The sequence below is a fragment of the Cucurbita maxima genome, unplaced genomic scaffold (assembly GCF_002738345.1).
Source record: "Cucurbita maxima cultivar Rimu unplaced genomic scaffold, Cmax_1.0 Cma_Scf00001, whole genome shotgun sequence".
Taxonomy (NCBI): Eukaryota; Viridiplantae; Streptophyta; class Magnoliopsida; order Cucurbitales; family Cucurbitaceae; genus Cucurbita; species Cucurbita maxima.
In genome coordinates, this window is record NW_019272017.1 from 4035526 (window position 1) to 4050728 (window position 15203).

Here is a 15203-nt window from a genome sequence, read left to right on the forward strand (position 1 = left end):
TAGGCGTGAAGATTTGAAGCAAAGGGGAGCCAAACCACTACAAATTGCGGGTCCCACTTCAGGTCGCCATGATTGGAAACCATCATTATTATTTTTTTTTAAATAAAAATATTAATAAGCTTTTTCAAATATTTGTAGCGCATGCTTACATTCTTTTAAAAAATTATTGCTATTTTTTATATTTTTTCTCGATAATTAAATTTTTTTTAAAAATATTCTTATACCTTTTAAAAATAGCATTTTACAAAATTTTTATGGTTAATATATACACGAAAATTATCTATTTATATTTAGATTATCTTTTTCTTTTATTTTAAACTTTTTTTCTCATAATATTTTTAAAATATATTTTTAGACAAAATTTAAATATTAAAAATTAACATTATACCTACAAATATATTCAAAGCCAAAATAGTGGTGGGGCATAAGATGTAAACAAACAGAATCCGAGGTGGCAAAGTGGGCTCCAGTGACCCCTCCTTCACCGTTGACTAAAAAACAAAATTTGTGTTTTCTTTCTTTTCTTTTGTTAATGGGTGTGGTGTCTTGGGTTGGGCAGGTGGGTCCCTGTACCCCTAAACCAAAAGCAATTTCCTTTTCCACTCCTCACTCACTCTCCCTTTCACTTTGATTCTCAAAAAGCACTTCCTTCCTTCATTCATTCAACACAAATCAAACCAAACCAAATGTAAAAAACCCCCCCTTAATGAGGGTTACTACATTTCCTGCTTTTCTGTAATGTGGGTGTGGCGGCTCCAAGTTTTGAAGTTGGGTGAAATCGCCTCACGGCGGAGATGAAGAAGCGGCTGAATTGGGTTTTGGTCTTGCTTTTGTTCATCTTTGTTGGCAAATTCTGTGCGAACGTCTCTGCTACTGTAGAAGGTGATCTCCATTTTTGTAATTTTTCTTCGTCTGTTGTGGTTAAATTTGACAGTGTGTTGTTCTTTCTATTGTAAGCAGCTACTGCACTTCATGTATTTCGATCCAATTTGGAAGATCCAAACAATGTTCTTCAGAGTTGGGATCCCACCCTTGTGAACCCCTGCACTTGGTTTCATGTCACTTGCAACAATGAAAATAACATCATAAGAGTGTAAACAATTTCCTTTTCCTTTTCCTTTTCCTGAAACTTAGTCGACGATGTTATACAAAATTTACCCATTTCCGCATTCTCTGCAGTGACCTTGGAAATGCTGGATTGTCTGGTAGATTAGTTCCGCAGCTTGGTCAACTTAAAAGCCTTCAATACTTGTAAGCCATCTGCTGTTCTGCTCTTTTCTTAACCATTTTGATACTTATTGTTCATTCCAGACGGGTTCTATGTTATGGACTGTAGGGAGCTTTATGGCAACAACATAAGTGGAGACATTCCAATTGATCTTGGGAATCTGGAAAACTTGGTGAGCCTAGACCTATACTTGAACGCGTTAACTGGTCCGATTCCCGACACGTTTGGCAAGCTCACACAATTGCGTTTCCTGTATGAACATTCATCCTTTACTGTATGAACAATTAGTTCACATCTTTTGTGGTTTTCCTCAATGTGTGTTCATGAAATTCACTTCGTGCTTCCCTTTTATGTCACTTATGGATGCTTTCTCTTGGTGTATCTTTGTAAGGATAGTCGGCTAAATGACAACAAACTATCGGGATCGATACCGATGTCCTTGACTAATATTTCCACCCTGCAAGTCTTGTAAGTCTCTACATTCTATATCTCATTGCCTTCAACTTCAAATTCATTATTAGTGAAGAAGATTATAGAAGTCGGTTATAACGTAGTTTAAACATCGCTCGCAGGGATCTATCGAACAACCTTTTATCTGGAAGGGTTCCAAATAATGGCTCATTTTCACTCTTTACTCCCATTAGGTACTTTGCTGATAAATAAATCACACAAAACTTTTTTCCTCATCCATATTAGCTGATCTGCTACTGTTATGTTGGTAGTTTTGCAACTAACTTGGATCTATGCGGTCTGGTAACCGGGAAGCCCTGCCCCGGGGATCCTCCTTTTTCTCCTCCGCCACCATTTGTTCCACAGTCGACATTTTCTTCCTATGGTATTATATGCTTAGAAAGATTATAGAAATAGACAACTTCTCCATAGTAGCATTCAGCATATATTTGAGAAATCTTAAAACATGAGTGATTATTCTTTAGAGGTAAACAATCCCAATGGAGCAATTGTTGGAGGAGTGGCCGCTGGTGCTGCTTTACTTTTTGCAACTCCAGCTATCATATTCGTCTATTGGCATCGGCGGAGATCACGAGAGATATTTTTTGATGTTCCTGGTTTGTTTCTGTTGCAACATATTCATCAACTCTTACCTTTTTTAACTTGCGAGTAACCGAGGCGTTTGCTTATGCAGCGGAAGAAGATTCAGAGCTCAACTTGGGGCAGCTGAAAAGATTTTCTCTGAGAGACTTGCAAGTTGCCACAGATAACTTCAGCAACAAAAATATTCTTGGTCGAGGTGGATTCGGTAAAGTGTACAGGGGTCGCCTGGCTGATGGCTCGTTAGTAGCAGTAAAACGGCTTAAAGAAGAGCGTACTCCGGGTGGAGAGTTGCAGTTCCAAACAGAAGTAGAGATGATTAGCATGGCTGTGCATCGAAATCTCTTGCGACTACATGGATTTTGTACAACAACAACCGAACGCCTCCTTGTTTATCCTTATATGGCTAACGGAAGTGTTGCATCATGCTTAAGAGGTTCGGTTCCTTGTTTTTCCTTGTAAATGTTAACAGTGTCAAGCTCGAGCAATCTCTTTGTTACTTGGAAAAGGCACCTTTGTTATGAACTCACAATGTAGCTTGCATATGTTTCATAGAACGTCCACAATCCGAAGCTCCTCTTGACTGGCCAACTCGAAAGAAAGTTGCATTAGGCTCTGCAAGGGGTCTTTCTTACTTACACGATGGATGTGATCCAAAAATCATCCATCGTGATGTGAAAGCTGCGAACATTTTACTGGATGAGGAGTTCGAGGCTGTCGTCGGTGATTTTGGTCTTGCAAAACTAATGGACTACAAGGACACCCATGTTACAACAGCAGTAAGAGGTACTATTGGACATATAGCTCCGGAGTATCTCTCAACTGGGAAGTCATCTGAAAAGACTGATGTTTTTGGTTATGGCATTATGCTGTTGGAGCTCATAACTGGGCAGAGGGCGTTCGATCTTGCTCGACTTGCGAACGATGAAGATGTTATGCTGCTTGATTGGGTACTGACTCGCGCTCTCAATAGCCTTGACTAACCTCTCTTATTTTGATTACAAAAACTGTGGATGTTTTCAGGTAAAAGGCCTTCTGAAAGAGAAAAAGTTGAAGATGTTGGTTGATCCTGATCTGAGGGACAATTATGATGAAATAGAAGTTGAGCAAATCATCCAAGTAGCACTTCTCTGCACACAGAGCTCACCCATGGAACGACCAAAAATGTGTGAGGTGGTCAGAATGCTTGAAGGTGATGGCTTAACGGAGCGATGGGAGGAATGGCAGCGAGTCGAGGTAGTCTACCACGAAACCGAATTGGCATCTTCTCAAACTTCTGAATGGATGGTCGATTCAGCCGAAAATGTTCGTGCTTTCGAATTATCAGGTCCTAGGTAACTTAAAAGGTTTCATCATTTCTTATTTCTTCTTTGATTTAGAGTGCTCACTTTTTTGCTTCACAAAACCTGTGTATATGAACCTACTTATAGAAAAATATGTCTACACATAGCTGAATTTTATGAACTGTTTTATCTAATTCTCTTTGATTATAGTTTCTTATAGGTGTTGTTTTACCGTTTAGAAAAATTATTTGAGGAACAGTTTTGCACCATTGAATGTATAAGGAGAAATTGTGGAAGCTATCTCACTTTTGCATTATGTTATTACAGGCATGCAAATTGTAAGATCTATACTCGATAATTTTAAAGAGGTGGCCTCATTGTGACGATATCATTGAATAATTTGTGATACATTTTTAGATTTTTATTATACATTTTACAAGTAGTGAAGAATGATAAAATAATTATTTTTTTAATCTTGGCGTTAGAATTTAATTTAAAAATATATAAATAAAATTTGTAAAGTAAGAATTAGAAAGACCACCTCCATTGTCTTTTAAATATAAGAGGAAAAATTAGAAAATAGAAATAAAAGTTTCTTAATAAAACATTCTAAAAGCTAAATGTATAAGAAAGCAAATAAAGGAGAGACTAAATGTCAGAATCAAATTGGTAATTTAAGCATAATTTAATTAATTAAGATAGTAGATAAAATATATAAATATTTATAAAAATAGCATTTTCATCAGCAAACGGATCCGTGGCGCAATGGTAGCGCGTCTGACTCCAGATCAGAAGGTTGCGTGTTCGATTCACGTCGGGTTCACTTTTTTTTCGTTCTTTTTATTAAACTCATTTTTTAAAGAAAGATTTCCGATTTTCCTTTCACTACTTTTTCAAATTTTATTCTATTTTTCCTTATTTCCAGTTTTCATCTATACCTTTTAGCTTATGAATAATTTTTTTCTTATATTTGTTTCTGTAAATTATGTATGTTTTTATTTTGCAAATAACATTTCTCAAATTTAAAAAAAATTAATACGCAAAATTTGAACTTCCACGCAACTAAGTTGAATTATTTAAAATTGGTAATGGTGGAAGTAGGATTGAATTATTGAAGAGGAATCTTTGAATTTTAAATTAATACTAAAAAAAAACTAAAGAATAATGAAATATCTTTGAGATGTTGGAAAGGAGAGGGCCTAGAGATGAGAGAGAGTTGAACGCAAAGAACATTGGGCACAAAATAAAAATAAAAAAAATTCAAATTTAATAAATTTATTAAACCCATGTGGGAACTTATTTAGGTGATGGCCGCTGCCAATACTTAATCTTTCTTTTCCATTATCTTGTTCAGTAGTTTGAACCATACTTAATCCGGATTAGACTGTCCACATCAGCGTGATGAAGCATCTACTCATCAACATGCTTTTAAAATTTACACACAAGCCTCACACAGAGCCGCCATTTCCGGCAGAAACGCCGAAATCTCTCTTCATTTCGGAGCTCAGAGGGATCGCCCATGGCGTTTCAGAGCCAAATCTTCAAGAACGCTCTACGAGAGGCCAACTCGAAGGCGTTCAATGGCCGTTATCGTTTTTCCTCTTCGGTTCGTTCTGCTTCCTCTGCTACGGCGGCTGCCGACCTCAAACCTCTGCTTCCGCCGTTTGATTACGAGCCGAAGCCTTACAACGGACCTCTCACCGATGAAATTTTCCAGAAGCGGAAGAAGTTTCTTGGCCCTTCGCTTTTCCACTACTACCAGAAGCCGGTAATGTCTCTGATGATTTCGACTTCTTGTTACTTGATAATTGATTTTCGCCGCTTTCTCAATAATTTTGCCCTCCTAAATTTTCGTGTGAAATTTCTTGCTGTGTGGATGCCCTCGATATTCTTCTGACACTGATTCTTCTGTTAGTCTTACCTTCTTACTTCAACAGCTCAATATTGTAGAAGGAAAAATGCAATATTTGTTCGATGAAAATGGAAGGCGTTACCTTGATGCTTTTGCTGGAATAGTTACTGTGTCTTGTGGGCATTGCCACCCCGATGTTTTAGCCGCAGTGAATGAGCAGAACAAACTTCTACAGCATGCTACAACTATATACCTACACCATGCAATCGCGGATTTTGCCGAAGCATTGGCAGCAAAAATGCCTGGAAACTTGAAGGTCTTTTTTCTTTCTGAACTATTAAATCGTATTAATTTATTTTAGCAATGGATGATTGATTATGAAGCTCAGCATCTTGTAAATGTTAGGACCTTCATTTAGAGACGGTGATGCGTATTTTTTTACTTGTGGGAATAAGACGTTGAATTCCTAGAATTGGAGGATCTTTTATGTAATACTCCAAACTCACCGTCAGTCGATATTGTCTTCTTTGGACTTTTCCTTTTGGGCTTCCCTTCAAGGTTTTATTAAAACGCTCTTGCTAGGTGAGGTTTCCACACTCTTATAAAGAATATTTCGTTCTCCTCCCCAAACTGTCCCTCGTTCCCCTCTCCAATCCCCCTCTCCAATCGATATGAGATCTCACAATCCACCCACCTTCGAGGCCCAACATTCTCGCTGGCACTCATTCCTCTCTCCAATCAATGTGAGATCTCATAGGGCCTAGCGTCCTCGCTGACACACCGCCCGGTGTCCGGCTCTCTATCATTTGTAATAACTCAAGCCCACCACTAACAGATATTGTCCTCTTTGAGCTTTTTCTTTCACCCTCAAGGTTTTAAAACGTGTCTACTAAGTGAGGTTTCCACACCCTTATAAAGAATGTTTCGTTATCCTCTCCAACCGATGTGGGATCTCACAATCCACCTCCCCTTCGGAGTCCAGCATTCTTGCTGGCACTCGTTCCCTTTTCCAATCAACGTGGGGATCTCACATTTTCATCTTTCTCAACTTTGGTGATTGAATTATTATTATCACCTCTTGATTCTCCTTATCAAAGAACATCCTACTTTTGCATTGCTTCAAACTTCTGCTGACTTCATTTTGCAGGTTGTATATTTTGTGAACTCTGGGACAGAAGCAAATGAATTAGCCATGCTTATGGCCCGTCTATACAGTGGTAATCTTGGTATGATTGCATTGAGAAATGCATACCATGGAGGAAGTTCCAACACAATTGGTCTGACAGCTTTGAACACATGGAAGTACCCAATACCTCAGGTTTCTCCCAGAGTTTAATCTCCAGTGTTATAATTCCTACGATTTGCCTGTCTACTCAATTATATTCTGCTACTTGTGGCACCTTGCAGGGAGAAATTCATCACGTTGTAAATCCCGATCCATATCGAGGAGTCTTCGGGTCAGATGCTTCTAGCTATGTCAAAGATATTCAAGATCATATAGATTATGGTACTTCAGGAAGAGTTGCTGGATTTATAGCCGAAACAATTCAGGTTTGTTTTTCTGATATCTGTTGATCTTGATAATCACTTCTACATGAAATTGAAGATTCATTCGGTTTTTGGTTATCTCAGGGTGTTGGAGGAGCTGTTGAATTAGCACCTGGATACTTGAAACATGTTTATGACATTGTTCGCAAGGCTGGTGGTGTTTGCATTGCGGATGAAGTTCAAACTGGCTTTGGTCGTACAGGAAGCCATTATTGGGGCTTTGAAACACAGGGTGTGATTCCTGATATAGTAACCATGGCAAAGGTATTTATTTCCCCTTTTCCATCCGTGTTGGAACAGTTCATATCTTGAAACTCATCCCCAGAAGTCCTAAGTAATGAACTTTCAGGGTATTGGCAATGGTTTACCATTGGGCGCAGTGGTGACAACGCCTGAAATAGCGAGCACAATGGCTCAAAAAATTCAGTTCAACACTTTTGGAGGGAACCCAGTTTGCTCTGCTGGGGGACTTGCAGTTCTAAGAGTTATTGACAAAGAGAGGCGTCAAGAACATTGCGCCGATGTCGGTTCACACTTGCTGAAGCGATTGAGATCTCTCCAGGAAAAATATGAAAGTAAGTTCTCTTGGACTTGATCTCTTTTAAAACTTTACCTTTCTAACTAATCTACTTCCATCTAATACTTCTTGGGATGACATTTCTTGCATTCTTTTCTCTTGGAGAGGAAATCATCATCTCATCTGATTAATTAATGTATATTTTCCAGTCATAGGAGATGTACGGGGAAGGGGATTAATGGTAGGTGTAGAGCTCGTTACCGACCGGAAGGACAAAACCCCAGCAAAGACCGAAACTGCAGTATTGTTCGAGAAACTAAGAGGTACACTCTTCTCTATTTTCCAAAGAAAGTAAAGATCAACTGAGAGTAACTTAGGCTGTTGTTCTAATGACCCATTTCGTCCTGATTGAAGAACTGGGCATCCTCGTCGGGAAAGGAGGTCTGCATGGCAATGTTTTTCGAATAAAGCCCCCCATGTGTTTCACCAAAGATGATGCAGGTATGGTTATATCTTCTAACAGCATATAGTAAATTTCTGATTACAAATAATGAAGCAACATTTTGGGATAGTGTGTATTCATTTTGGGATAGTGTGTATTCTAGAAATGAAGTTTCTGAAGGAAAGATGTCTTACACTCGTACTCCTTTCAAAATGTGCAGACTTTCTTGTTGATGCTTTGGACTATGCCATGTTAAAACTGTAAAGGAGGTACAGAAGCCAGATGCAGTGTTGTTGTATGTATCAAAATAAGATATTTGTTGTAGCTGCTACTTGTATTGTTCATTAAGACTTCGAAACGTCCAAGAACAAACAATTGGAAGCTGCACACGTTTCTCGCTTTAGCCTATTGTCCATCAAATGCCTTAAATTTAACAGCTTACGTACAAAATTGATGATGTGAATATATACATTTTTAACCGATGACTAGATTAGTTCGGAAAGAATAAACTTGGACTACAATTTATAAATTTGGGATTTTAAGAAAATAAATACAATTATTTTGACTGGGACAAAAAGAAAATCAATAGAATTATTTGATGATATCAATGTTTGTTAAACATCTAAAGGTAAAGAATCCTCACCATTGACTAATTTGAGAGCCCAAACCCTAACTTTAATACTTAATTATATGAAATTAAAAAATTCTAATGAAATTGCTAATTATTGTATGAATTGAACTAAATCAGAGATCTTAGCACGACCTGTAGATATTTTTCCCATAGCATGAAGGATTCAAAAAAGAAACTTTTAACCCAGAAGTTCTAATTTGAATCAACTAATAGAAAATAAAGGACTAGTACCTTCACAAAGCACATACATTTACACCAGAAGAACTACGAAGATGGATTATATTGACACTAAATAGATTATTTTCAAGACAACATGGCATTACTATATAGTTAAAAAATTAATCATATTTACAAAATTTCCCTAGCAAGATTCTTGATATTCAAATGGGTGTGGTAACTTTGAGCTTAAATTTTTTTGATGATGAACTATACAGGCCCACAAGGACGGTTAGCCCAAAGTGAGCTCAACGCTCGGAGTCGTTGGAAAAACTCCCCTAAAGTAAGGAGACCTTGAGCAGATTGCCGAGTTGTTAGAATTTTGTACATCTGTTGTAATGTTTCCTGCCGTAGATGGTCAGCCTATTTGGACATTGGAAAAGAGAGAAGAAAAAGGTAGACGATGTTGATGAAATGCTGAAGAAGACTGAACAAAACTCTAGATCATAAGTGTACAAGTTATAATCTAAGTCAATTGAATTTGATTCTAAATGAGATAGGAATGCTGTTCTGATAGAAGTGGGAATATTATTATGTATTTAGCTAAAGAGTTGTCAGTGGGGATGGAGAAAGAATGAAGGTAGGCAATTATTTAGCTGCTTAAGGCATGAGTACGAATACTAAAGACTTCATCTTCATCATTCAATATTGTTTGAGCTATTCAGATTCTATTAGAACAATCGAGATGATCACTAATCTCTAGGAAGCCAAAGCTGCCCTAAGGCCAACTTTAGGAGACATTAAGAGGTGGATATCACCAGGGCTTGGACTTGGGCCATGGAAGGTTAAGATGACCAAAGAGAGTGTTAAAATAACACGGTTCATGAACTTGAGATTAAATGTTACCTGATTCACAAAGCTAATGAGTGCTTCTAATCTTTCGATTGCAGCGGTCATCTGTAGGGGATAACTTCCTTCATCGAGCTGACTAGCCACTATGCTCTCAAATAGGTTTTGTTGTAGTTTTTCCATACCTTGTCTTAAAGCATCTTCTGCTTGTAGACATGATTTCCCAAGGCTACTAGTTTCCGAAATTTGTTGATCGGTCAGTGTCTCCAGTTTTGGTATCAAGACCTGCAGATCACACACTTGGTGATCAACATTAAACTGAAGGGGCTATGAGTTCATTATATATCTACCTCGTGTTCTCGTTCTTGAATATTGAAAAGACTTTTCGAATTTCGAATTTCATGATTTCAAATATTGAAGGCTCATGTAGTGGTCTAGTATTTTGTAATAATATACACATAGAAACCACTTTATATTAAGCCATGTTTGTTATTCATAACTACAGCCAAAGTCTAATCTAATTGGAAGATTGGCTTTGTTTTCTTTGATGTCAACATTTTACTATGATTTGCCAGTTACATTAAATGAGAACATACCTTGAGAAGTTCTGAAGGGCGAATTCCTCCTATCCATAAGAAAAGTCTTTCGGCTGAAGTTTTCCACATGCCTGACATAATGTAAAAAACATCGGTTTTTGCAGCTTTGGCTTTCATGTGAAAAAATTTGAAGTAGTGTCTCATTGCGTTTTCTACAAGTATTCGAAGCTCAATATCAGTGATATCAGCATGCACAACATTCCTTAGATCACAAATCTGCTTGTTCTGCTCTTCTACCCATTGCTCGTACTCTGATTCAAATGCAGAGATGACTACAAAACAAATAGTTAGGATTATTCAAAAGATATGCATACTAAAGATTGAGGTAGATTGCAAGTAAAAAGAAGGTTCGAAGGGGAAAAAAAGGTAAATGGCTCATAAATACTCAATGAGGCTTATAAATAGCACAAGAAACAAATTTGTCAAAGGATGGAAGTAGACAAAAGTATTGTCTACAGAATAGACAAATTCTTAACTGTTCTCTTCCTTACAACTTCACAAGCATTTTTGTTTTTCTCCTGTTGTCTGAAAACTTGAGTGTCGGGAACTCACTCGTGGTGTTAAAGCTATGGCTCAACTTCCACTAATGTAAACATCACAATTCCACCGCTAGTCGATATTGTCCACTTTAGCCTGTTACGTATTGCCGTTAATCTCAAGTTTTAAAACGTGTCTAATAGGAAGAGGTATCCACACCCTGATAAGGAATGCTTCGTTCCTCTCTCCAAACGATGTGGGATCTCACAACTAATTTAGAAGGAAGTTTCAACTACCAAAAGCTAGCTTTGGGAGACGACAAAAATACCAAGTCATTAAATTTCCAATTTGGAGGCTTCACTTAGTACTTCGAAGGACATCTCCAAAAGTTTCAATCTCTTAAAACTGAGGCATCCAACATCACTACATCACTAGAATATCAGGCGTTGTAGGCACCAAAAATTCCAAAGTCTTAACACCAAGCCCTAGAAAGCAGGTGATCCTCAAGGAAAATAATCAAAAGTTGCTGGGAGACCAGTCAATTTTGATATAAAGATATGAAAACTAAAAGGCAAGGATAAGAAAACTTTTCCTAAAGCAGCAATGAAACATGCAACCACCTCCAATGGGAGAAACTGGCTTCACCACACATCAAGTACTTGACTACTCTTTTACGTCTAGGACCCAGAAGAAAAAGCTCAGACACATCCCAACCTTTACAGTTTACGATGACCCACATGCTGGATTCAGATTGTGGACTTTATATTCATCAGACATTACGACAAACACTTGACCTGCAAAAACTTTGGCCACTTATCACTTCCCCTAATCTTACGCTCTCAAATAAATCTCACATCCTGTAGCTTCCAAATCTCAGTTATCACACCACCAAAAAATAATCAATGAAGGATCTATGCAATATTGACAAGACATTGGAGAATCAAAGAAAAGGGCAAAATCGAAGAACGATTGGGAAACCAAAAAACAAACCTGAATTTGTGGTTCCAGATAAGCCCATCTGATAATGATCAAATCGAGATCCAGCAAACAGATCCTGAAGATAGATAGAGTTCCATGAAAAGTTAAATCAAGGGGTAAATAAAATCAATTAGGAGCAATTATCGTTCGTACTTACTTGTTGCCTTGCTTTTTCAAGCTCTTGCTCTAATCGAATAAGTCTCAAACGGCTCGTTTCCAGTTGCTTAATATAGGCCTGCGAAGGGATTTGCTTCAGAAACCCATTACACTGTTTTGTGATTTCAATTGAATGTAGAATTTCAATTCATACCTTCTTTCGTATGCGACTTTTGCGGGCAGCTTCCCGATTTTGGGCGAGCCGTCTTTGAATCTGCAATCGAGTTTCAACTATCATATTCATGGTTCTTGTATGCTTCTCACTTTCATGAAGAACAAAATCAAAGTTTTTTTTTTTGAGCTACAAGTTTTGAAAACATTGTAAAAAACTTGATTTTAAAGGAACATAATAAATATTTCCATACTCCAAATATTTATTATTATTAAAATAAGCTAATAAAAACAATATAATATAATTTTATAGTAACAATATTTTAACTATTAAACTTGAACTTATTCTACTAATTAGATAATTTGAGTATACATATATTCTCAACCGAAAGAGATGTAGATGTTCTTTCTCAAAAGATCTGATCTTTTCTCAGATTAATGTATTTTATTTATTTATTTTTAAAATGTAGAATACTTGACTTTGAATTTTCAACATACTCTAAAAAAAACTTTTTCGACTTGAAAAAGATGGTGCTATTATCTTAATTATTTGAATTATGCTCGAGTTGACTAAAAAGATGGTTGATTTAACTATTCTCTCTTAAAAGTTAAATTTATCTTAAAGATAAATTGTCTACAATCAAATTTTTCCGTCATACCTTATCAATACGTTTAGTATCTTCTTGATCATAAATGTGAGGATCTCCCAACGAGCCAAGTGAAGCATCATCGGACTAAAAAATATTTGAAATGTTAAATTATAAATTTAATCCAAACAATTTTGAGAAAGTTAGATACAAAAATTTAATTTTCTTCCAAGAAATTGGGAGAAAAAAACAATTTTTATTTAAAAAAAATGTTTATCACATATAACTAAAAATATTTTCAAAGCTTTCAATGTATTAATGTTTTTTTTTTCTTTCTAAAGAATATAACCCATAAAAAAATATGATAGGTTGGTTTTTAACATAAAAGAATCAACTTTCCTTGTTAAAGCATATATATTTTTTTTTTATAGAAATTCAAATATTCCTTCAAATGAGAAAAAAAAAATGCAAAGAGTTACCTGATTCTCGAGTTTGGTATCAGCTTCCATAATGAAAGTTGATGATGGTACATTTAAATTGGCATTGCTTCTAAAAGTGTTCCCCCACATTTCAAGCTTGTTGACAGGTTCGTACAATCCCATTCTATCTGTACCATAATATTTAGTGGATCATGAGTTCATTATATCGAATACTTTTAGCCAATCATAATACATTTCATTAACTAAATTTTCATAATCATTAGAATATTTATTAAAAATAAAAGAGTTATTCTCAATTTTTTTTTTGGTCAGATGATTTCAGACCGTCACCATCTAAAAGTAATACTTTTCTTAAAAAGTAAAAAAAAAAAAAAAATTACAATTTTAACTGTGAAGTAAAAGAGTTTAAATTCTTGAAAGAAATATATATATATTATCACGTTGAGAATATTTTTTTCATATAGTTTTTCTTTATATATATATATTATATAAAGAAGATAAGAAATAATGCCCATTAATTTAATTAATATTAAAAAAAAGAACCGCACATATTCTTGACAAGTGGGCAAACAGTTAGATGAAAGAAAAAGGCAATATTTTCCCTAATTTCCCTAATTTAGAAAATCTTTAAACATAGTTAGATAAGACGTTACTAATTAATCTTCATCACAAATTCATAAATTCACGGATTGAAGTGGAAACTAATCTTATTTGGATCAAAATTGAACAGAGAAACAACGTAATCCTGACGAAGTATTCGAGGGGTAAAGAATGGGATGTTCGCTTGGAGAAAGTTCGAAGAACAAACCTGGAAGAATAGAGCGAGGACGAGGACGAGGACGAGGAGGATGTCGAGATGTTTGGAGTTGGAAGTACAAAATTATGAGCGTTCAACAGAAACAAAATCTCTCATCTGCTGCTGCTGCTTCTTCTTCTTTGGATCAATTGCTATCTCTTTCTTCATTCTCTCTCTAAAAAGGATATATATATACATGTGTGTGTATGTATATATATTGAAATGGGTCAAAGTTGAATCTGATTGGATTTTCATGGGTGTGGGTGTTTGAAGCAGAGGGCTCTACTCCCAAATTATTAGTTTTACTCTTACCCATGTCATGTCATACTGTTCATGGGTTACAATCAAAATTAGTTATTCAAATTATAAATTTTTTGAATTAAATTTTTATTTCTAATATAAATAAAATGTTAACACTTGAATAAATAATGAATTAAATAACATTAATTAATCTTAGTTATAAAGGGTATAATTAAGGTTAAGGAAGATAAGACAAAGATAAAGATATATATGAGTTCTCTAAAGGTGTCCAAGAATGTGGAGATTGGGGCCACCCATCCAACCAACCAACCAATTGCCGTAATAGCATCTCCCACCTTCATGCGTGCCATTCTGTTTGCCACCTAAATTATTGTAATATCATAATCCCTATACATAATAGTAATAATAACAACAATATAACCTTTTATTTTATTTTATTTGCTTATTTATTTGGAAGCCCTTCTCAAAATAATAACTCTTTCCCATTAGAATGAACTTTACCAATCCTATTGGATATTGATTCCGGTCATAGTTTTTTAAAAGTATGTCCTTGGTGCTTTTATGTTTACTTGTTATCTAGAACAACTTAAACAATTTTTCACACGCAAAAATAATGACATATTAAAAAAAGTAGAAGAAAAAAAAAAAAAGGAAAATGAATAGTTAGTCGTGATAGAAGAATGATATGTATATAATGTAAAGAAACTGAAAGGTAAGATTTATTTAATAAAAGGTCGGGTTAAATTGGGTTGAGTGATCGGATTCGTTTTTTTTTTTTTTTTTTTTTTAAACTTTTTTGGTTGTTCAAATATGTATGGAATGTCTCCTATGATTTTATTTTGTTATTACTCTGTAAGTGGGTTTCTAAAGTGGCTTCCCACTTACAATGTCTTGTTCCTCTCTCATTCAACTCTCTTACTTTCTTAGATTCATGAACAATAATGAGAATTTAGATTCCAAATCACTTTCAACTTCGCTACTTATGCCTTTTTTTTTCTTCTTCTAATTTTTTATATAACTTAGCTTAATTCTAAGCTAAGTTTGTAATTTTGTTATATCAAAGTTTCAATTTTGGTGTTGTTTGTTGTTGTGAAAGTGGTGTTTTGCTTAAAGAGGTGGTCGATTATTATTTTAAGTTAGGTAAGCTATATATGTATATTAACACAGTTGAATTCATTAAGATATTAATTCGTAACTTTTTTAAATAATAAAAAACGTTTTAGAAAAATAAATCATTTAAGTAAC

The 15203-nt window shown here is 35.5% G+C and overlaps 3 protein-coding genes and 1 non-coding gene across 5 annotated transcripts; 3 read left to right on the top strand and 1 right to left on the bottom strand.

Moving 5' to 3' along the window:
* The first annotated feature begins 610 nt into the window (after positions 1–610).
* On the top strand, positions 611–3768 carry LOC111479323 (somatic embryogenesis receptor kinase 2-like). The gene is made up of 11 exons (XM_023123904.1): positions 611–882; positions 961–1093; positions 1180–1251; positions 1337–1480; positions 1625–1696; positions 1801–1872; positions 1951–2063; positions 2164–2295; positions 2373–2714; positions 2834–3228; positions 3302–3768. The coding sequence occupies exons 1-11, from the start codon at positions 795–797 to the stop codon at positions 3614–3616; spliced, it is 1878 nt and encodes a 625-aa protein (XP_022979672.1). The 5' UTR covers positions 611–794; the 3' UTR covers positions 3617–3768.
* A 544-nt stretch (positions 3769–4312) lies between these two features.
* TRNAW-CCA lies at positions 4313–4384 on the top strand. The gene has a single exon. It is a non-coding gene; the product is annotated as a tRNA-Trp (tRNA).
* A 609-nt stretch (positions 4385–4993) lies between these two features.
* LOC111479964 (alanine--glyoxylate aminotransferase 2 homolog 1, mitochondrial-like) lies at positions 4994–8361 on the top strand. Its single transcript, XM_023124899.1, has 9 exons — positions 4994–5329; positions 5499–5729; positions 6561–6731; positions 6821–6964; positions 7046–7225; positions 7311–7536; positions 7688–7801; positions 7893–7979; positions 8141–8361. Exons 1-9 carry the CDS (start codon positions 5081–5083, stop codon positions 8182–8184), a joined length of 1446 nt encoding a protein of 481 aa, XP_022980667.1. The 5' UTR covers positions 4994–5080; the 3' UTR covers positions 8185–8361.
* A 371-nt stretch (positions 8362–8732) lies between these two features.
* LOC111480754 (transcription factor TGA1-like) lies at positions 8733–13798 on the bottom strand. Of its 2 annotated transcripts, XM_023125918.1 has the most exons (9): positions 13710–13798; positions 12941–13068; positions 12534–12608; positions 11918–11977; positions 11765–11842; positions 11620–11683; positions 10153–10424; positions 9614–9841; positions 8733–9130 (listed from the first exon to the last, which is right to left on the bottom strand). In XM_023125918.1, the coding sequence occupies exons 2-9, from the start codon at positions 13061–13063 to the stop codon at positions 8978–8980; spliced, it is 1053 nt and encodes a 350-aa protein (XP_022981686.1). In that variant the 5' UTR covers positions 13064–13068; positions 13710–13798; the 3' UTR covers positions 8733–8977. The 2 variants fall into 2 exon arrangements, with proteins under 2 accessions (XP_022981686.1, XP_022981690.1); XM_023125922.1 differs by lacking the exon at positions 12534–12608 and having other exon boundaries at positions 13710–13787.
* Positions 13799–15203: the final 1405 nt, after the last annotated feature.